The sequence below is a fragment of the Sardina pilchardus genome, chromosome 23 (genome assembly GCF_963854185.1).
Source record: "Sardina pilchardus chromosome 23, fSarPil1.1, whole genome shotgun sequence".
Lineage (NCBI taxonomy): Eukaryota > Metazoa > Chordata > Actinopteri > Clupeiformes > Clupeidae > Sardina > Sardina pilchardus.
The window spans coordinates 26,754,363-26,769,399 of NC_085016.1; the positions used below are offsets into that span (position 1 = coordinate 26,754,363).

At 43.5% G+C, this 15,037-nt stretch overlaps 1 protein-coding gene across 1 annotated transcript in view; it reads left to right on the plus strand.

Moving 5' to 3' along the window:
- col5a2b (collagen, type V, alpha 2b) overlaps nucleotides 1–14,872 on the plus strand; it is a 31,977-nt gene extending 17,105 nt beyond the window's left edge. Inside the window, exons 32-54 of the mRNA XM_062527584.1 lie at nucleotides 391–435; nucleotides 738–836; nucleotides 1,304–1,411; nucleotides 1,919–1,972; nucleotides 2,737–2,790; nucleotides 2,966–3,019; nucleotides 3,789–3,842; nucleotides 4,213–4,320; nucleotides 4,583–4,636; nucleotides 4,731–4,784; nucleotides 5,006–5,167; nucleotides 5,755–5,862; nucleotides 6,567–6,674; nucleotides 6,876–6,929; nucleotides 7,446–7,553; nucleotides 8,032–8,085; nucleotides 8,625–8,732; nucleotides 8,962–9,015; nucleotides 9,180–9,287; nucleotides 9,477–9,870; nucleotides 10,682–10,869; nucleotides 11,897–12,139; nucleotides 13,542–14,872. Of these exons, the coding sequence (XP_062383568.1) occupies nucleotides 391–435; nucleotides 738–836; nucleotides 1,304–1,411; nucleotides 1,919–1,972; nucleotides 2,737–2,790; nucleotides 2,966–3,019; nucleotides 3,789–3,842; nucleotides 4,213–4,320; nucleotides 4,583–4,636; nucleotides 4,731–4,784; nucleotides 5,006–5,167; nucleotides 5,755–5,862; nucleotides 6,567–6,674; nucleotides 6,876–6,929; nucleotides 7,446–7,553; nucleotides 8,032–8,085; nucleotides 8,625–8,732; nucleotides 8,962–9,015; nucleotides 9,180–9,287; nucleotides 9,477–9,870; nucleotides 10,682–10,869; nucleotides 11,897–12,139; nucleotides 13,542–13,688 (2,520 nt within the window). The 3' untranslated portion in view covers nucleotides 13,689–14,872. The remainder of the gene's footprint in view (nucleotides 1–390; nucleotides 436–737; nucleotides 837–1,303; nucleotides 1,412–1,918; nucleotides 1,973–2,736; nucleotides 2,791–2,965; nucleotides 3,020–3,788; nucleotides 3,843–4,212; nucleotides 4,321–4,582; nucleotides 4,637–4,730; nucleotides 4,785–5,005; nucleotides 5,168–5,754; nucleotides 5,863–6,566; nucleotides 6,675–6,875; nucleotides 6,930–7,445; nucleotides 7,554–8,031; nucleotides 8,086–8,624; nucleotides 8,733–8,961; nucleotides 9,016–9,179; nucleotides 9,288–9,476; nucleotides 9,871–10,681; nucleotides 10,870–11,896; nucleotides 12,140–13,541) is intronic.
- Nucleotides 14,873–15,037: the final 165 nt, after the last annotated feature.

A 15,037-nucleotide genomic window follows, 5' to 3' on the forward strand; every position in this document is an offset into this window, starting at 1 on the left:
CACACAAGTCGATTATTTATTATTAAAGCGGTAACGTTTCGACCTACGGCCTTCTTCAGATCGTCGTAGGTCAAAACGCTACCGCTTTAATAATAAATAATTTACTTATAACTCGGAGTGTGCGCCATCTCTCTCTCTCTCCATAATCTAATAACAGTTGCCTGCACCTCGATTTTGGTGTGCGTTTGCACCTCTCCTTCCAACACCAACCTGCACCTACAGTACCTACCCTAATTCCTCTTAAGCCTTAGAGCAGGTGATTCAGTGATGAATCTGACCGTTAACTTGCTCAAATGACTGATTTCAGACTAATGGTTTCTTATTCTTTAATGCAGCCAGTCACAGGACCTGGTACACAAGTCATGTGCTGACTATGCTTTTCCTTCATAGGGAGTCAACGGAGAGACCGGACCTAATGGGGCAACAGGACCAAGAGTAAGCTGATTGACCAATTAGCCAGAATTGAACAATACTCTGCAAAGTCCGCGTCACTACTCAGTATCTGATTCAGCAATACACAGTATATATAGTATTGTCCATAATATTCAGCATCTGAAAGGGCAGTCAGTTGAGTGTTACTCATAATGTTGCTCATAATGCTTACCATCAATTACACTTAGATTTTGATTGCAATGGAGGGCATTTGGGAAGCCCTGTCCTTTATTGACTCAGTAGCCAAATGACTGTGTATGACATGATTGATGGATGCCACCTAAATCCACTTTGCTTTGGTCAAGGGTGAACGAGGAACCCCTGGAGAGAGAGGCGAACCTGGGCCCAACGGCCTACCTGGACCAAAAGGATTCGCAGGCACACCTGGACCAGATGGCCCCAAGGTGAGTCAGTCCTGGGTGTTCACTCGCGTTTATAAGCAAGCTAAGGTGATATGATATTTAATCATGAGTCATGACCCTGCAATGTCAAATTCTCATAGCCTATTATTAGCCTCTCTGAGACATCACTGTTCAGTGCTGTCTTTCAAAACAGTTATTTATTGATATTATTTATTATTTTTGATCTACTGAAGAAAAGTTTTGACAATGGGCAGTGTCAGCATGCAGTAGGAGTGGGTCAAGGCTCTGGTCTTTGAGTCTCTGTAAAAGGAAGTAATTCAATAGCAATAAATGGACCTCAGGACCATGCCTGGTCATTAAATGAACAATAACCCTAATCGTACACCACTTAATCTATACACCATGTTATAGATTTCTTTATATCTGATTTCTGTAAAAGCAGTTTTACAAGGTGCTGAGTATTTGAACTGTTAACCCCCATCTCTCTCTCTCTCTCCCTCCCTCCCCAGGGTAATGCTGGCCCCACAGGCAACCCTGGAGAGTTGGGACCTCCAGGCCTTCAGGGTATGCCAGGAGAGAGAGGAACTACTGGCACTGCTGGACCAAAAGGAGAGAGGGTAAATGACCTTTGACCTTACAACAACAATTGCAATTAGAATTGGAAATCACATTGGAAATGGTAGTAGTTTGCTCAGTGTTGTAAGGAACAGCTTTTTTTGGCTTTTAGGTAAATCAATTTGCTATGCACATAGAGATTGTTCTCATTTTAGTTATGTGTGTGTGCTTCCAAACTTTGTATGTTATTCAGGAAATGAACTGAGATAATTAGGTTGCCTCCACCACTCCCTGTTCTGGCTTCTCCATCATAAAATCTGTTTTAGTTTGTGAATGTACCCTTAGTTTCTGTCTAATGAGCTCCATTGAGATGCAGATCTTGTTTATGAGTCATCTGGCTTCATTTGCGTGTGTGTGTGTGTATGTTTGCGTATGTGTGCGTGTTTATGTGTGTTGTTCTGGTCGTTACTCCATCGCCATAATCGCTCTGATGCCATGGCCTTGGTTTTGTTTTGGTCTTGGAGGTCTCTGCCGTCTCATCTCAGCCTCTCCTTTTCCTGTGTTTTTAGGGATCCAATGGAGACAAAGGCAGTGAGGGAAAAGCGGGAGCTGATGGTGCAAGGGTGAGAAACACCAGTCCCTCTGGGCTTTAGATTCGCTTCCGTTCATTTTTCATTTCTTTAAAAGAAATGATTGCATCAGTCATAGTATTCCCCTGTCAGTGAAATTAGTACATTTTAAATCAAGAAAAAGATTCACTTGAATATTCATGCCACCCTTTGATTCCATCTATACTATTGCCCTTAGTGTTAAGGGCCGTTCACACCAAGAACGATAACGATAACGATAACTATAAATAAATATCGCTCTCGTTAATATGAATGACAACGTTCACACCTAAACTATAACGATAACGACATGAAGAACGATATCGTTGTTGATCACTTTCAGAGCGATTTTGAGAACGATAAAAGCTAACAGCCAATCAGAACCCATAATATTCTAGCCATCACATTCATTAACATGAGGAGAGACTTTTCTTATCGTTGGCCAGTGTGGACGCTTTTATCGTTATGGTTATAGTTATCGTTATCGTTATCGTTCTTGGTGTGGACGGCCCTTTACTCTGATACTGCTATTGCTATTATTGTACTATTACTACACCCCTAGAAAAAAGGTGCTATATAGAACCAAAAACAGTTAATGGCACCCCAATCTTCATGGCACCCCTAAATAGTTCTTTAAACCATTTTGAAGGGTACATCTAAGGAACCCCTAAGGGTTCTTTAAAGCCTGCATGGTTCTTTAAAGCACCCGAAGAGCCCTTATCTTACCTTTGCATTACCGTTGTAATGTGTTTGACATTGATGGGATCCGTCTCTTGTAGGGATTGCCAGGTCTGCTGGGACCGATAGGCCCATCTGGGCCAAGTGGAGAGAAGGTGAGAGAGCTGAACGTTCTTCAGTCAGAAGCGTGCATCCTTATGAAATATGACTGTGGCCATCTGCCACTGTTGTAAAATGTGCTCTGTTAATAAATTGACGTTGACGTTGACATTATGAATGGTGATTTTTCGTGTCTTGTGGTGTTATTTAATCCCGTGTTGTGTCACATAGGGCGAGTCTGGACCCAAAGGTCCTCCAGGAAACCCAGGTGCCAGAGCTGTGGCTGTGAGTAGATTTGTGTTGTGTTTGTTGTGTTGTGTTGTATTTTGTTTGTGTTTGTTTTGTGTTGTAGTACTTTGTTTTTGTTGTTTTATTTTGTGTTGTTTTGTGTTTGTGTTGTGGTGTTATGTTGTGTTGTGTTCAATTTTCTTGTCCAGACTTGGGTATTATTTATTTGTTCATTTATTTATTTTTTGGCTTTCAGTGAAAGCTGGAGAAACTCATAGAACTGAATTTCTGTTAAGACAGTAAACCTCAAATGTCCAAAATTCTGATGGACATCTTCCAAAGTCTTCTAAGAAAGTTTTCATCAATCATAAAAAACCCCTTTGCAGTATATAACTAGAGAGTGCAGACATCTGCCAAGGACCAAAGTTGTATCTCGCAATATTGATGAGAGTGAAAATTTATGGACCGGACCTATGACTTGGATACTCTCCAGAATTTCATGGGTTCTTCTGTGGCCCATGCTAGCCAACAGCCCTCCACCAAATGTCATGAGAATAGGTCTGGCAGTTTTTGTGTAATCCTGCAGACAGACAGACAGTAAGAGAAGCAAACTATCAAAGTCTTCTTGGTGGAGATAACAATTTTAACTTGGTTCAGTGTTAATGTTTTTCTTTCTTACCCGTTTCAGACTTTCCACTTGCTGGCACTAAGTCTCTAAATCTCAAACTAAAGCTGCATAGCATGAACGCCCTCAACAGTGGTGTATTAGCGAAGTACCACAGTCTAGACACAAAGCCTTTATATAACTTGTTATATCTTGTTTTAGGGATCTCCTGGTGAGCCAGGGCCTACTGGGCCTGTTGGATTTGCTGGAACTCCGGTGAGTAAGACTGATGATGCACTATTCAAAAAAAAGATCTGCAAACTCAGTTTAACCAACACAAATCATCTTGTTGACTGAGTTATGTCAACATGTGGGTTTTAAATTCAACAGTACATGTTGACATAGCTTATGTCAGTCAAAGCAAAAAGATCCAAATTCAGCATTCAAGGGCATGATGCAAGCTCAAAGATAGTTACCTGCTTAGGGACTGCAGATAAAAAGTAGATATTTTTACTATTTCTGCTGTATTTACGTGGTGTTTCTTATACAATGTTCATGTATATGCATGATCCCTATCAAATGAATCAATAAAATAGAAAATGAAATTAAAGAAGCACTATAATAATGGCGACTATCTCTTTGACAGGGACCTGATGGTCAGCCAGGGGTCAAAGGTGAACCAGGCGATCCTGGAGCCAAGGGAGAGGCAGGGTCTGTGGGACCTCAGGGTATGGCTGGAAAGCCTGGTTCTCGGGTGAGTTTGGACACACAGTTTGGTGTGGGTTATGTACTTGTGTGTGGGCTTGTCCATTAAAGGAGCAGCTCATCATTATGATTGCTCTTATGTTGATTTTACTTTGATAGAATATGTAAAAGAAAGATCTTTTTTGTTGTTGTGAGTTTTCATGAGGTCACATGCACTGCAACCTTGCCAAAATGTGTTACCAGAATTTTAGCTAATTATGTCTGTGAAGACTGAGGATTTTTGCCTGAATTCTGTGTTGATTTGTTTCCAGGGGCTAATTGGAGTGGGTGGACTGAAGGGTGCTAGAGGAACACAAGGTGCTACGGTGAGTCCAGCTCTCCACACAGAGGTCACTCTCAAACAACGCTTTAGTGTTTCCACAGGAAGTCTGACTTTTGCATTTCCCTTTCTCCACTCAGGGTTCAAGTGGTTTCCCTGGATCCCCTGGTGGAGTTGGAACAGCCGGTGGTGCGGTGAGTATTTAGATTTGAGTTATTAATGTAAAATGTCCACCTTTGCCAATCCTATTTCCTGACATTAAGTGGGGATTTAGGCAACTCACCCTTCCCCTTGTCTGAATTAATTAACCCACGTTAAGTATGCTGATGTGCAGTCATATGTGTGCCACACGGTTGTGTTATCAGTGTGGAGTCATTAGGCCTTAACCTTAACAGTGCTGTTCTGCTCTCTCTAGGGGGCGACTGGAGAGGCCGGGCTGATAGGCAAGCCTGGTAAGGCGGGATCGAAGGGCATCTACGGAGACAAGGGTCCCGTTGGACGTGTGGGAGAGCGCGGAGCCCCAGGCCCTGCTGGTAACCCTGGAGACAAGGGAGACGCTGGAGAGGATGGACTACAGGTAAAACTGGAGGGAGATGAATATTGAAATGATTATAAAACCATAAAAGACTAATAGGATGACCTGGTCCCTTGGATCCAATTCAGATACTACAGTATATGATGAGTCATCTGTGTGGGTGAGAAAACAGTTTTGTTAATGTTAACATAGGCGGATTGAATCCTGTCTAGTCTTATTCTGTTGACACAGTAATGATCTAGATGAGAACATAAAACAGCCATAGAGTTGTATTGATTTTACATTCACTCACTGTCACACATTTGCCGATAGTTTACTGGTTCACTAATTAGGCATGTTAGGGATCATTAAGGGTGTAATTGGCAGTTTTAATAGAGACTTTGCTTACCGACTCCCTGCTCCTGTTCCTAGTGTTAGGCAGCCAAAACACAGTGGCACAGAGCAAAGGCTTAAAGTCACCTTCATTCATTTGGTTCCTGACAGTCTCTAGTATTATTACCACATTGATATTTACATTTAGACTTTATTTATTTACATAAACAGAATTCCCTTTCTTCCTCCCTCCCTCATTCCCTCTCTACCTCCCCTGTTCCCTCTCCTCCTCCCTTGCTCCCTCTCTTCCTCCGCAGGGTCCCGTTGGGCCTCCAGGCCCCGCTGGCACCACGGGCATGAGAGGACTGGTCGGTCTGCCTGGCATGAGGGGAGAGAGGGGCATGATGGGCCTCGCTGGTCCCGCTGTGAGTCTCAATATTCCTGCTCATGGGTCCTTCTGAGGTCACTCCTGAGGATCTATATACACATACTGTATATGACATTGTATTTGTGTATATATAATGTTTATATGACAGATTATGCACAAAATAATCTGTAATTAAATGTATGAATAGTTTTTATTATTTTATACTGGCCTTTATTTCTAAATGTTTACATTATCTTTTAACCATTTGTATTAGTTTGCAAATATAGAATGTGCCATGCTTAATGCTAATATGGGGCATTATTCTGTATCTAGACTAGATAAGTGAAAATATGAAAGCCCCATAAATGGATTAAACTGATCTTTTCAATTCTCACAGAAGATGAATATTGCGTATAATATCCGGTGGTTGCCTCTAGCTGTGATTGCAGATTGCAGTAATAATATCTTAAAATGTCAGTTCGAGGAAAGTTTCAGAGGGTTTTATTTTGTATTACATTTATCAAGGTCTTGTGGTACCAAATGTCTCTGCTACTTTCCTAACAATGGTTTTCCAGAAGAAAAATGCCCCCAAAACACAATGGCTGCCAAATGAGCTCCCACCGTGTTATTTACCATTCTGTTTTGACAGGGGAGGGCTATTGCTGAAACAGCTAATTCAACATGCCCTTTTGCAGCTAGCGCAGTCATTGTATGGGCTGAAAAACACTCGCAGCAATATGACCGTGTTTTATGTGCCTCCAGGGTGCTCCAGGAAAGGTAGGCCCATCGGGTGGTTCTGGAACGAAAGGACCTCCAGGGATTTCAGGATTGCCGGGCCAGACTGGACCTCGTGGAGAAGCAGGTCCAGAGGTACAGGACGTCACTGTGACTGTGAACACTGGTGTCGATATTTAGCTGCTCAGCCTATATCTTTAGTCACTGATTAAGATCTGCATTAACATATGCACATTAAGATTGTTGTTATAGGGTTATACAGCCCGAAATATAGTAACACCTTTTACTTAATTACAGTTACATTCGTTCATATGTGTGTTTTCTCGGTCATTATAGGGTCTTTCAGGACCTGATGGAATTCCAGGAAAAGATGGTATTATTGGAAGCAGGGTAAGGAAATCACTGTAGTGCAACTTTGGGATTAAAAACAGAAAAAATGGTTTCCCCCTTTGCCTGTCCTTTATGTCGCCAGTGGTGAATTCTCTTTAGTGCTTCAATAACTTACAGAGTTTGCTGCAAGAAAAACTGTCATGGGACTCTGATGTATTCCTTTTGGTATTATTGTTGGTTTGTGTAGTATATAGTCCATTTTATTTGTTCAAATACGAACAAAGCCTTCCATAGAGCTCATGATTACCTTTATGGATGTGTCCTCGTAATTTCTTGTCAGTCCTTCTTGAAGGAATTTTCAGACAAAATATTTATGATACCCATGTGTGGCCTCAGTCCTTTGTAGCTATGCCATATTAGAATGCCGAAAACAGAACTTGACAGCCAATGAAAGACTTTTCCCTCAATGGAATAACATGGCTTAGGATTGTAAACAGAGTCAGATGGTAATGATGTTTACATTTCCTCCATATGGCTTCAGTGATTTGTTTATTTGTCTGTTTGTTTGTTTTGTAGGGTGACAGAGGAAACCCTGGTCCCGAAGGACTGGCGGGAGCTCAGGGTGCTGCTGGAACCACAGGCCCCGTAGGCACACCTGGAAACGCAGGAAAGAGAGGACAACAGGTGAGGCTGTGCAGACCCCTCCGAGTCATCTGCCAGAAACAGGAAACCTTAGCTAGAGCTGCATTCCTCAGCAATAGCACAATTGATTTATTTGTCACAAATACCACCCCAGCCATCAATATTGATATCAATGTCTTTTGATCCTGATTCTGCTGTCCAACACTCATTCAGTCATTGTATAAATACAAGTTTATGAATAAATACAAGCTAATACAAGCTTATTGTACCTTTCCTAAAAAATGAGACAGACTTTTCCCTCTACTGCATGTTGGTGTCCTGTTCGTCTTGTTGGGATCTATTTATCTATACATACCAGCAGAGAGTAGCTTATACATTTCCCCTTACACACTGTAATCACCACTAACAACCTGGCTCCAGCCAAGGAACTGTTTGCAAATAAGTGCCAAGACAAACAAGTGAGCCTATGTATCTCTGCTGAAACTCAGAGATGTGTTTTGTGTTGTGTGTTTTGTGACAGGGGTCAAGAGGTCCTCCTGGCCCAGGTGGTCCAGCTGGTCCTCGTGGAAAGACGGTAAGATTAAGACGCCTCTGGTATAGAATTTCTTATGTACGATGCACGTAACTTCATACTATATGTCATTGCATATTCATATGTCAATGGAACATGATTTATCTGAACAGTAAACAGAGTAAACCTGAACAGCAAACCTTTCACCCATTGATCAAATCTCCCATTGGCCTGATCTCACACCTGTTAGACTGTGTGTGCTTGTGCTTGTGCGTGCGTGCGTGCGTGCGTGCGTGTGCGTGTGCGTGTGCGTGTGCGTGTGCGTGTGCGTGTGAGTTTGTGTTTGTGCGTGCGTGCGTGCGTGCGTGCGTGCGTGCGTGCGTGCGTGCGTGCGTGCGTGCGTGCGTGCGTGCGTGCGTACGTGCGTGCGTACGTGTGTGTTTGGGTTTGTGTGTGTATGCGTGCGTGTGTGTGGATACAGGTTGGCTGCCTGAGGCCAAAACTGCTGTAAAGTGAACCACTGCGTGCTGATCTCCACTGTACCTCAGTAGCTCAGGCTCTGTGTGATGTCATGGTGTTGTGTTGTGTTGTGTGGGATCCAGGGGCCTCAAGGGCCACAAGGCGATAAGGGCGAGAGAGGAGACAAAGGAGAGAGAGGTCAGAAGGGTCACCGAGGGTTCACCGGACTCCAAGGCCTCCCTGGAATCGACGTAAGTCTAACAGCACTGCGCTATGTAACTGTAGCTCAGTGCCCTTGTTATATGGCTGTGTAAAAAAAGAACTGTAGACTTCAATGTTTTGGTGTTCAATACAGAATCAAGTGTCAGTGCATCACCCTTTTCTCTGAAATGGGGCTTACGCTCTTGAAAGTCCTTTCAGTATCAGTGAGTCTTGCCAGAGTCTGCCAACCAACAGCTTTCTGTTTGATTCTATTTTTAGGGTCAAAGTGGAGATGCTGGTCGTCGTGGAATCGTCGGACCCAGTGGCTCAAGGGTGAGTGCTACCTGGTGACGTCACCATTCCATAGATTAGACTATAATATAGATTAGATGAGATTAGATTGTAATCAGAAATCTTTGCTAGAACTGTATTATAAGATCATGGAATATAATCAGAGTGATTGTTTGTCATTCTAAAATGAGTGCTGTTTTATGTAGGGAGGCCAAGGCCCGGTTGGACCCCAAGGAAAGGAAGGAGATCAGGGCGTGCCTGGACCTAATGGTCCTCCTGGAACCCGGGGAGAATATGGTGAAATTGGACCCGAGGTGAGCCCTTTGGTCTGTCTCTGCTTTACTGAATAGCGAGAGTTCTGTTACGTTTGTGGCACTCTCTCACTTTTCTGTAAATATTCATCTGGTTCAATGCAGATGAATTTAGTGTGCGGTAAGTGTAATGCTCTTGTAAACATTCAGAGCTGGTGAATTGAAGTCTCTGTCCCCTCCTTTGGTCCTAAGGGACCCCCAGGAGAGCCTGGTCCCCCTGGTCTCCCTGGCCCTGCTGGTCCCCCCACTGGTGTTGTGGATGAGCTCTTCGCCGATACGTTCCCCGACTACGAGGGTGAGGACGCGGGCTCCCCACTCCTCAACGTCGAGTTCTCCGACGCGGCAGCCGTCGACCCGAAGGCCGATTCGCGTCCCGATGTCATTAAGGACGAGGCGAACCCCATCAGCAACGCCATCAACGGCGCCACCAAGAGTGCGGCCAAGGTCCGTGCCAACACGGGCATCCACATCTCCCTCAAGGCCCTGAGCAGCCAGCTGGACAGCATGAAGAGCCCTGACGGCACCCGCATGCACCCGGCACGCACCTGCGACGACCTCAAGCGCTGCTACCCCGACAAGAGGAGCGGTGGGTGGAGCACAGGGCTGTCTCTCAGAGTGGGGGGCGATGGAGGGGGTGATGGATGGGATGGGATTTCTAATGGAGATGGGGTGGTGACTTCACAGTAAACTACTAAAGGGGTGTGTGCGCATGGGTGGGGTGTGTGTGTGTGTGTGTGTGTGTGTGTGTGTGTGTGTGTGGTGGTGGTGGGGGGTTGATCAGAGGATTTATGAGTAGAACCTCAAGTGCTGAGCTACCCTCATAAGAAGAGCAACGGGAGGAGAGTCATGCTGTGGTGGTGGGGGCATGATAGATAGAATGGGGTTTCTAGTGTGTGTGTGTGTGTGTGTGTGTGTGTGTATTTGTGTTTGTGTGTGTGTGGGGGAGGTTGGGGGAGGATGGGGGGGTTAAGTTGGGGGTGACAGATGACTGTTGAAGAATTTAATATGTTAAAGGGGAGGGAAAGGTTTGATCAGGCAACTGAGTGGAACCAGGTTGAATGGGTTTAATCTTAGACTGTGGAAATAGAAAGCCTCTCTGTGGTAGAAAAGCCTATTTATACCCCAGCAGAAGCAGGTATTACCTGGTAAATGACTTTCCCTGTGATCGGGTGTTAATAGGGTTTCAAGGAAGGGGCTTACATGGGTATTGTTCCAGTGCTCTTTCATTTGAAGCACATTGTTCAGTCAGAATAAGAAACACAGTAATTCTATTGAAGTGTTAAACCTCTCACAGTTTACATCTTCGGTCTGTTAATGGTGTCAGATTCAAGTAAACCTTAAAAGTAAAACTAATACCTTTTTGTTGATGTTTATTGTGGATGTTTTTCTTTTGGTAGGTGAGTACTGGATTGATCCAAATGAGGGCAGTCTGAATGATGCCATCAAGGTGCACTGCAACATGGAGACCGGTGAGACCTGCATCTCTGCCCACCCCGCCAGCATCCCACGCAAGGCCTGGTGGTCGTCTAGCTCTAACCACTCAAAGCCCATCTGGTTCGGAGGCAACATGAATGGAGGAACTCGCGTATGTGCAAATACTGATCTTCACTGGCCTTTCAAATTATTTTTTCTGTTTTATGACTTATGGTTGATTGAAACTTTTTGTGCTGTAACACACACCAAGCATTGTGAATGACAATACAATCTAGCGATACACATGCATTCAGAACAGTGAAAACAGAGAGAGAGAAAGAAAGAAAACATGACAGAAAAAAGTCCTTATAATAGTACTTAAAAAGCACCGTGCACATTGTCTATTCTGACAATATGTGGTAACACTTTGACATCCTCTCATTGGCCAGTCTGTCTATAGAAGAGCTGCACGTTAGAGATCACTCTTCTCAATTCCATAAATCACTCCTTAAAACAAGGAGCCTCTGGAGTCGGAGTCCTCATCAGCAAATTATTTTTTTCTGACATTACAGTTGACTCTCTTGAATGGATTAAAATCCACATCAGATTGGGACCAGCTGTGCCCTACTGCAGATGCTATTTTATTTATGGAAAAGATGCCTTTGGCCATGATTGCCCTCCCTCCATATAAAACCTGTTTTAAACCTTAATTTAAAAAAATACTTGCTCACTCAGTGCTCAATTTGTAAATGTAAAAATGTAAATCAGGCTTCTCGGCCAAGTATGCTTGCGTAGACAAGGAATTTGGTCTCTGCATTTAGTGTGAATTAGTGAACGCACACAGCACACAGTGAACACACAGTGAGGTGAAGTACAGTACACACTAACCCGGAGCAGTGAGCTGCCTTCATACAGTGGCGCTCGGGGAGCAGTGAGGGGTTCGGTGTTGCTCAAGGGCACCTCAGCCGTGGGTGTGGGTATGGGAGAGCAGTGCTCAACCACGTCCCCCACCCACATTTTTCTTACTGGTCGGGGATCCAACTGGCAACCCTTCAGTTACAAGCAGGGAAGCCCTAACCAATAGGCCACAGCTGCCCCGAGCCCTGAATTTAAAAACTTGGTAACTCATTTTTGTTCAAGACATTTCCTACACAGGTGTGTAAAACGCTAATGTGGGATTGCTCTGAATGTCTTTCCAGTTTACCTATGGGAATGAGGATGCCTCTCGTAATTCGGCGGCTGTCCAGCTGACCTTCGTCCGCCTGCTGTCCAAAGAGGCCTCCCAGACGCTCACCTTCCACTGCCGCAACGGCGTGATCTACAAGGACGACAGTGCCGGCAACCTGAAGAAGGCGGCCATCTTGAAGGGAGCCGACGGAGTGGACATCCGCGCCTACGGCAACAGCCGAATGAAGTACACCGTCAGCGAAGACGGCTGCTCCGTACGTTGTCTCCTTTTGTTTTGATATTTCATTTAGGACAAGAGACACAATCATGCAAGTGTGTGGTGTGGTTTGAAATGTTTTTTTAACTGTTGTAGCTTGTAGAACTTGAATCAGAAAAGGCATGGCAAGGTTTTACACACCATTTGTGTTGGTTTACTTCATTCAGTCTAAGGAAGTGGTTCTTGAACTGGGGGTGCGCTGAAACATTGCAAGTGTAGTGTTAAATCAGTCGGCAAAAACAAAATCAACTTCGCACTCACAAAATACAACGGACATGAATTAGCCTACAGTTGCACCAACAATAACAGACACACTGTCTTCAGCTGTAAAACTTAATCAGGCTACCATATGATTTGTGTATGGTTCCAGGTGGCAGATTGCAGGTGCATCCTTAAGTGTTAACAGCAGCCTTCAAGAGTTCCTCACTTCCCTCCTAAACAAGAGTACATTAGGCTACATTTTTAGTCAGCCATTTTTAAACACTATTTTCCAAACACTCCAACAGTAAACGCACATAATTATTCTGTCTCGTTCTCCCCCAGCTGAGCTCAGCCATGAGATCCCCACTTGTCCAATAAGTATCACAAGTTATTTAATCTCTAGATTCTGAGCCAATCGTTATCACCATTTCTCACACTTGTTTATGGTCTCAGCAATGCTATTATGGTGCAATCACCCATAGCCTACCGCGCATAAGCATCTTCTGTTTCATTATTCACATCACATTCTTTCAATGTGAAGTCTATTAATACAGTATGCACAGAGTAGCACAGAGTTGCACCCTAGTGAAAACAACGTACAAAACATCTCTTTAGAAATGCAAGAACAGCTTATTGAGCTAAGGAGCGACTACATGTTGAAACACTGCAGCCCTCTGCATAGCATGTGAGAGTATACCCCATCTCTCAAATGGTTATCTAGTATGTCATGGTCTACTTGTGCATCGCAGGCTTTTCCAAACTGACGGCTACGACAGACTAAGGACAACCTGAGGCTGTGTGTTTTAATCCAAAATTGAACTGAGAATTGAACAGCTTTGAAAAATATTGGGTCATGTTTCACATCACACTGAGCTGAGTCTTACCACTTCATGTACAAGTACTGTAGGAATGATGGCAGTAATGACAGACTAATAATAATAATAATAATCATAATAGTTGTTATTCAAACAACCTAACTATGGGGTGGTGGTTGTTGTTATATATAATTACATGAGTATTCCAGCACTGCTTTTGAATAATTTTTAGTTTGAAACTGAGCAGATTATTTGAAACCAGAGAGTGAAAAGAATATGCATTGTTTTGCACTCCAAACATGTGCCTTACTTCGGATATTTTCCAAAACACAAACACAACACACTGTTAACATGAATTCTTCGTTTGTCTGTTTGCCTCTGCAGGGTGCTCCCAGTGACTGGGGCAAGACTGTTTTTGAGTACCGGACTCAGAAACCCACCAGACTGCCCATCGTGGACTTGGCAGCGGTGGATGTGGGCAGAGCTGATCAGGAGTTTGGAATTGATATTGGCCCAGTGTGCTTCTCATAAGCCCGAGGACAACACGCTAACACTACCTTTCCTTGGCTCGGAACACCAAGGGATCCATGAACTTATCTGCGGATGGAAAACAGCAGCCTGGCTGACAAACACAGACTTCCTTGCCCAAGACAAGTATTTATTTCTGTATACAAGTATAGTATTTCTGTCTATCTTCTCAGATAGACATCACTAAACACCATATTTGTAATGGGACAGGAATACCATGGAGCCCTGTTGAGAATATTTTTTTAAAACCACAGCAGTATTTTACCTCTCAAGTTGAACTTATCATAATTCCTACAGGTTGGGTTGTTTGCCATTTTTAGCGGGCCTATTGACCCACGCAAAGAAGTCACCATGATCTCTTGTCCATAACATTTTTTTTTTCTTTTTATGATGTGCAATCACCCTTTTCTTTAACTAGAAATAAAACAAACAAATTACCACATGCAATAAGTTTTAAATGTTTTGATATGTTAGTTATTTATGTTGAATGAATCATTATTGTCCTACTTGTAATTCTTTCAAGGTGGTGCTGTATGAAAACTAAGCTCAGATTTTTGATTTGATATTTTTGTTTTGCCCCTGCTCTTCAGTGGGGCCCCAGGGCATTGGGTGGGTTAACCTGAATTAAAGAGGGCCCTGGAAGGCTTGTGTTTGTGTGGTTTGTTGATGCAATTTCACTTCCCTTCTCATCCTCTGCTCTGACCTCTTCATGGATCGGAAAATTAAATTTCAAATGGCGCTCCTTCACGTATGACATTATGCATGCTACCCCTGGACGTTATTTATGGTAATACACGGGCGTTTCGAGAGATGATTAATCGCCGGCAGCCTAATGAGGTTTCCCCATGCCATCAGTGGACTCTGTAGGTGAGGGTTGTGGTAATCACTTAACATAATATGGTCATGACCGCATGATAAGCAGGTGCAGGCTGGCCAGTATGAATGGTTATTTGTGTCTGCACTGAGCACCCGATTGGTTTTCTTTTTTGTGCTCCGGACATCTCAAGACATTCCAATTGATGCTCAAAATATCAGTCTCATCCTTTATGTTCTATTATGTGGAGGCCTGTGTCAAATTAAACAAGTTACATTGGTTTGACAATTGACGATGTCTCTAAAGTAATCCTGTTTCAGATCCTGTGGGCCAATGTGATTTTGTTTTGTTTGTTTCTCCACATTTGATTAAAGCAATCGTTCAACTTCTAATGTCCTCAGTGTAGCGAAAGCTCTTCCATCATTGTGGTTGTATGAAAACCAATGGTCTAAAAGCATTTCCGTTTGTCTAGAAATGCCTTCAACCAAGCAAGTGATTCTTCAGGAGCAGATTCTCCTATTCAGTGAATGCATACGTA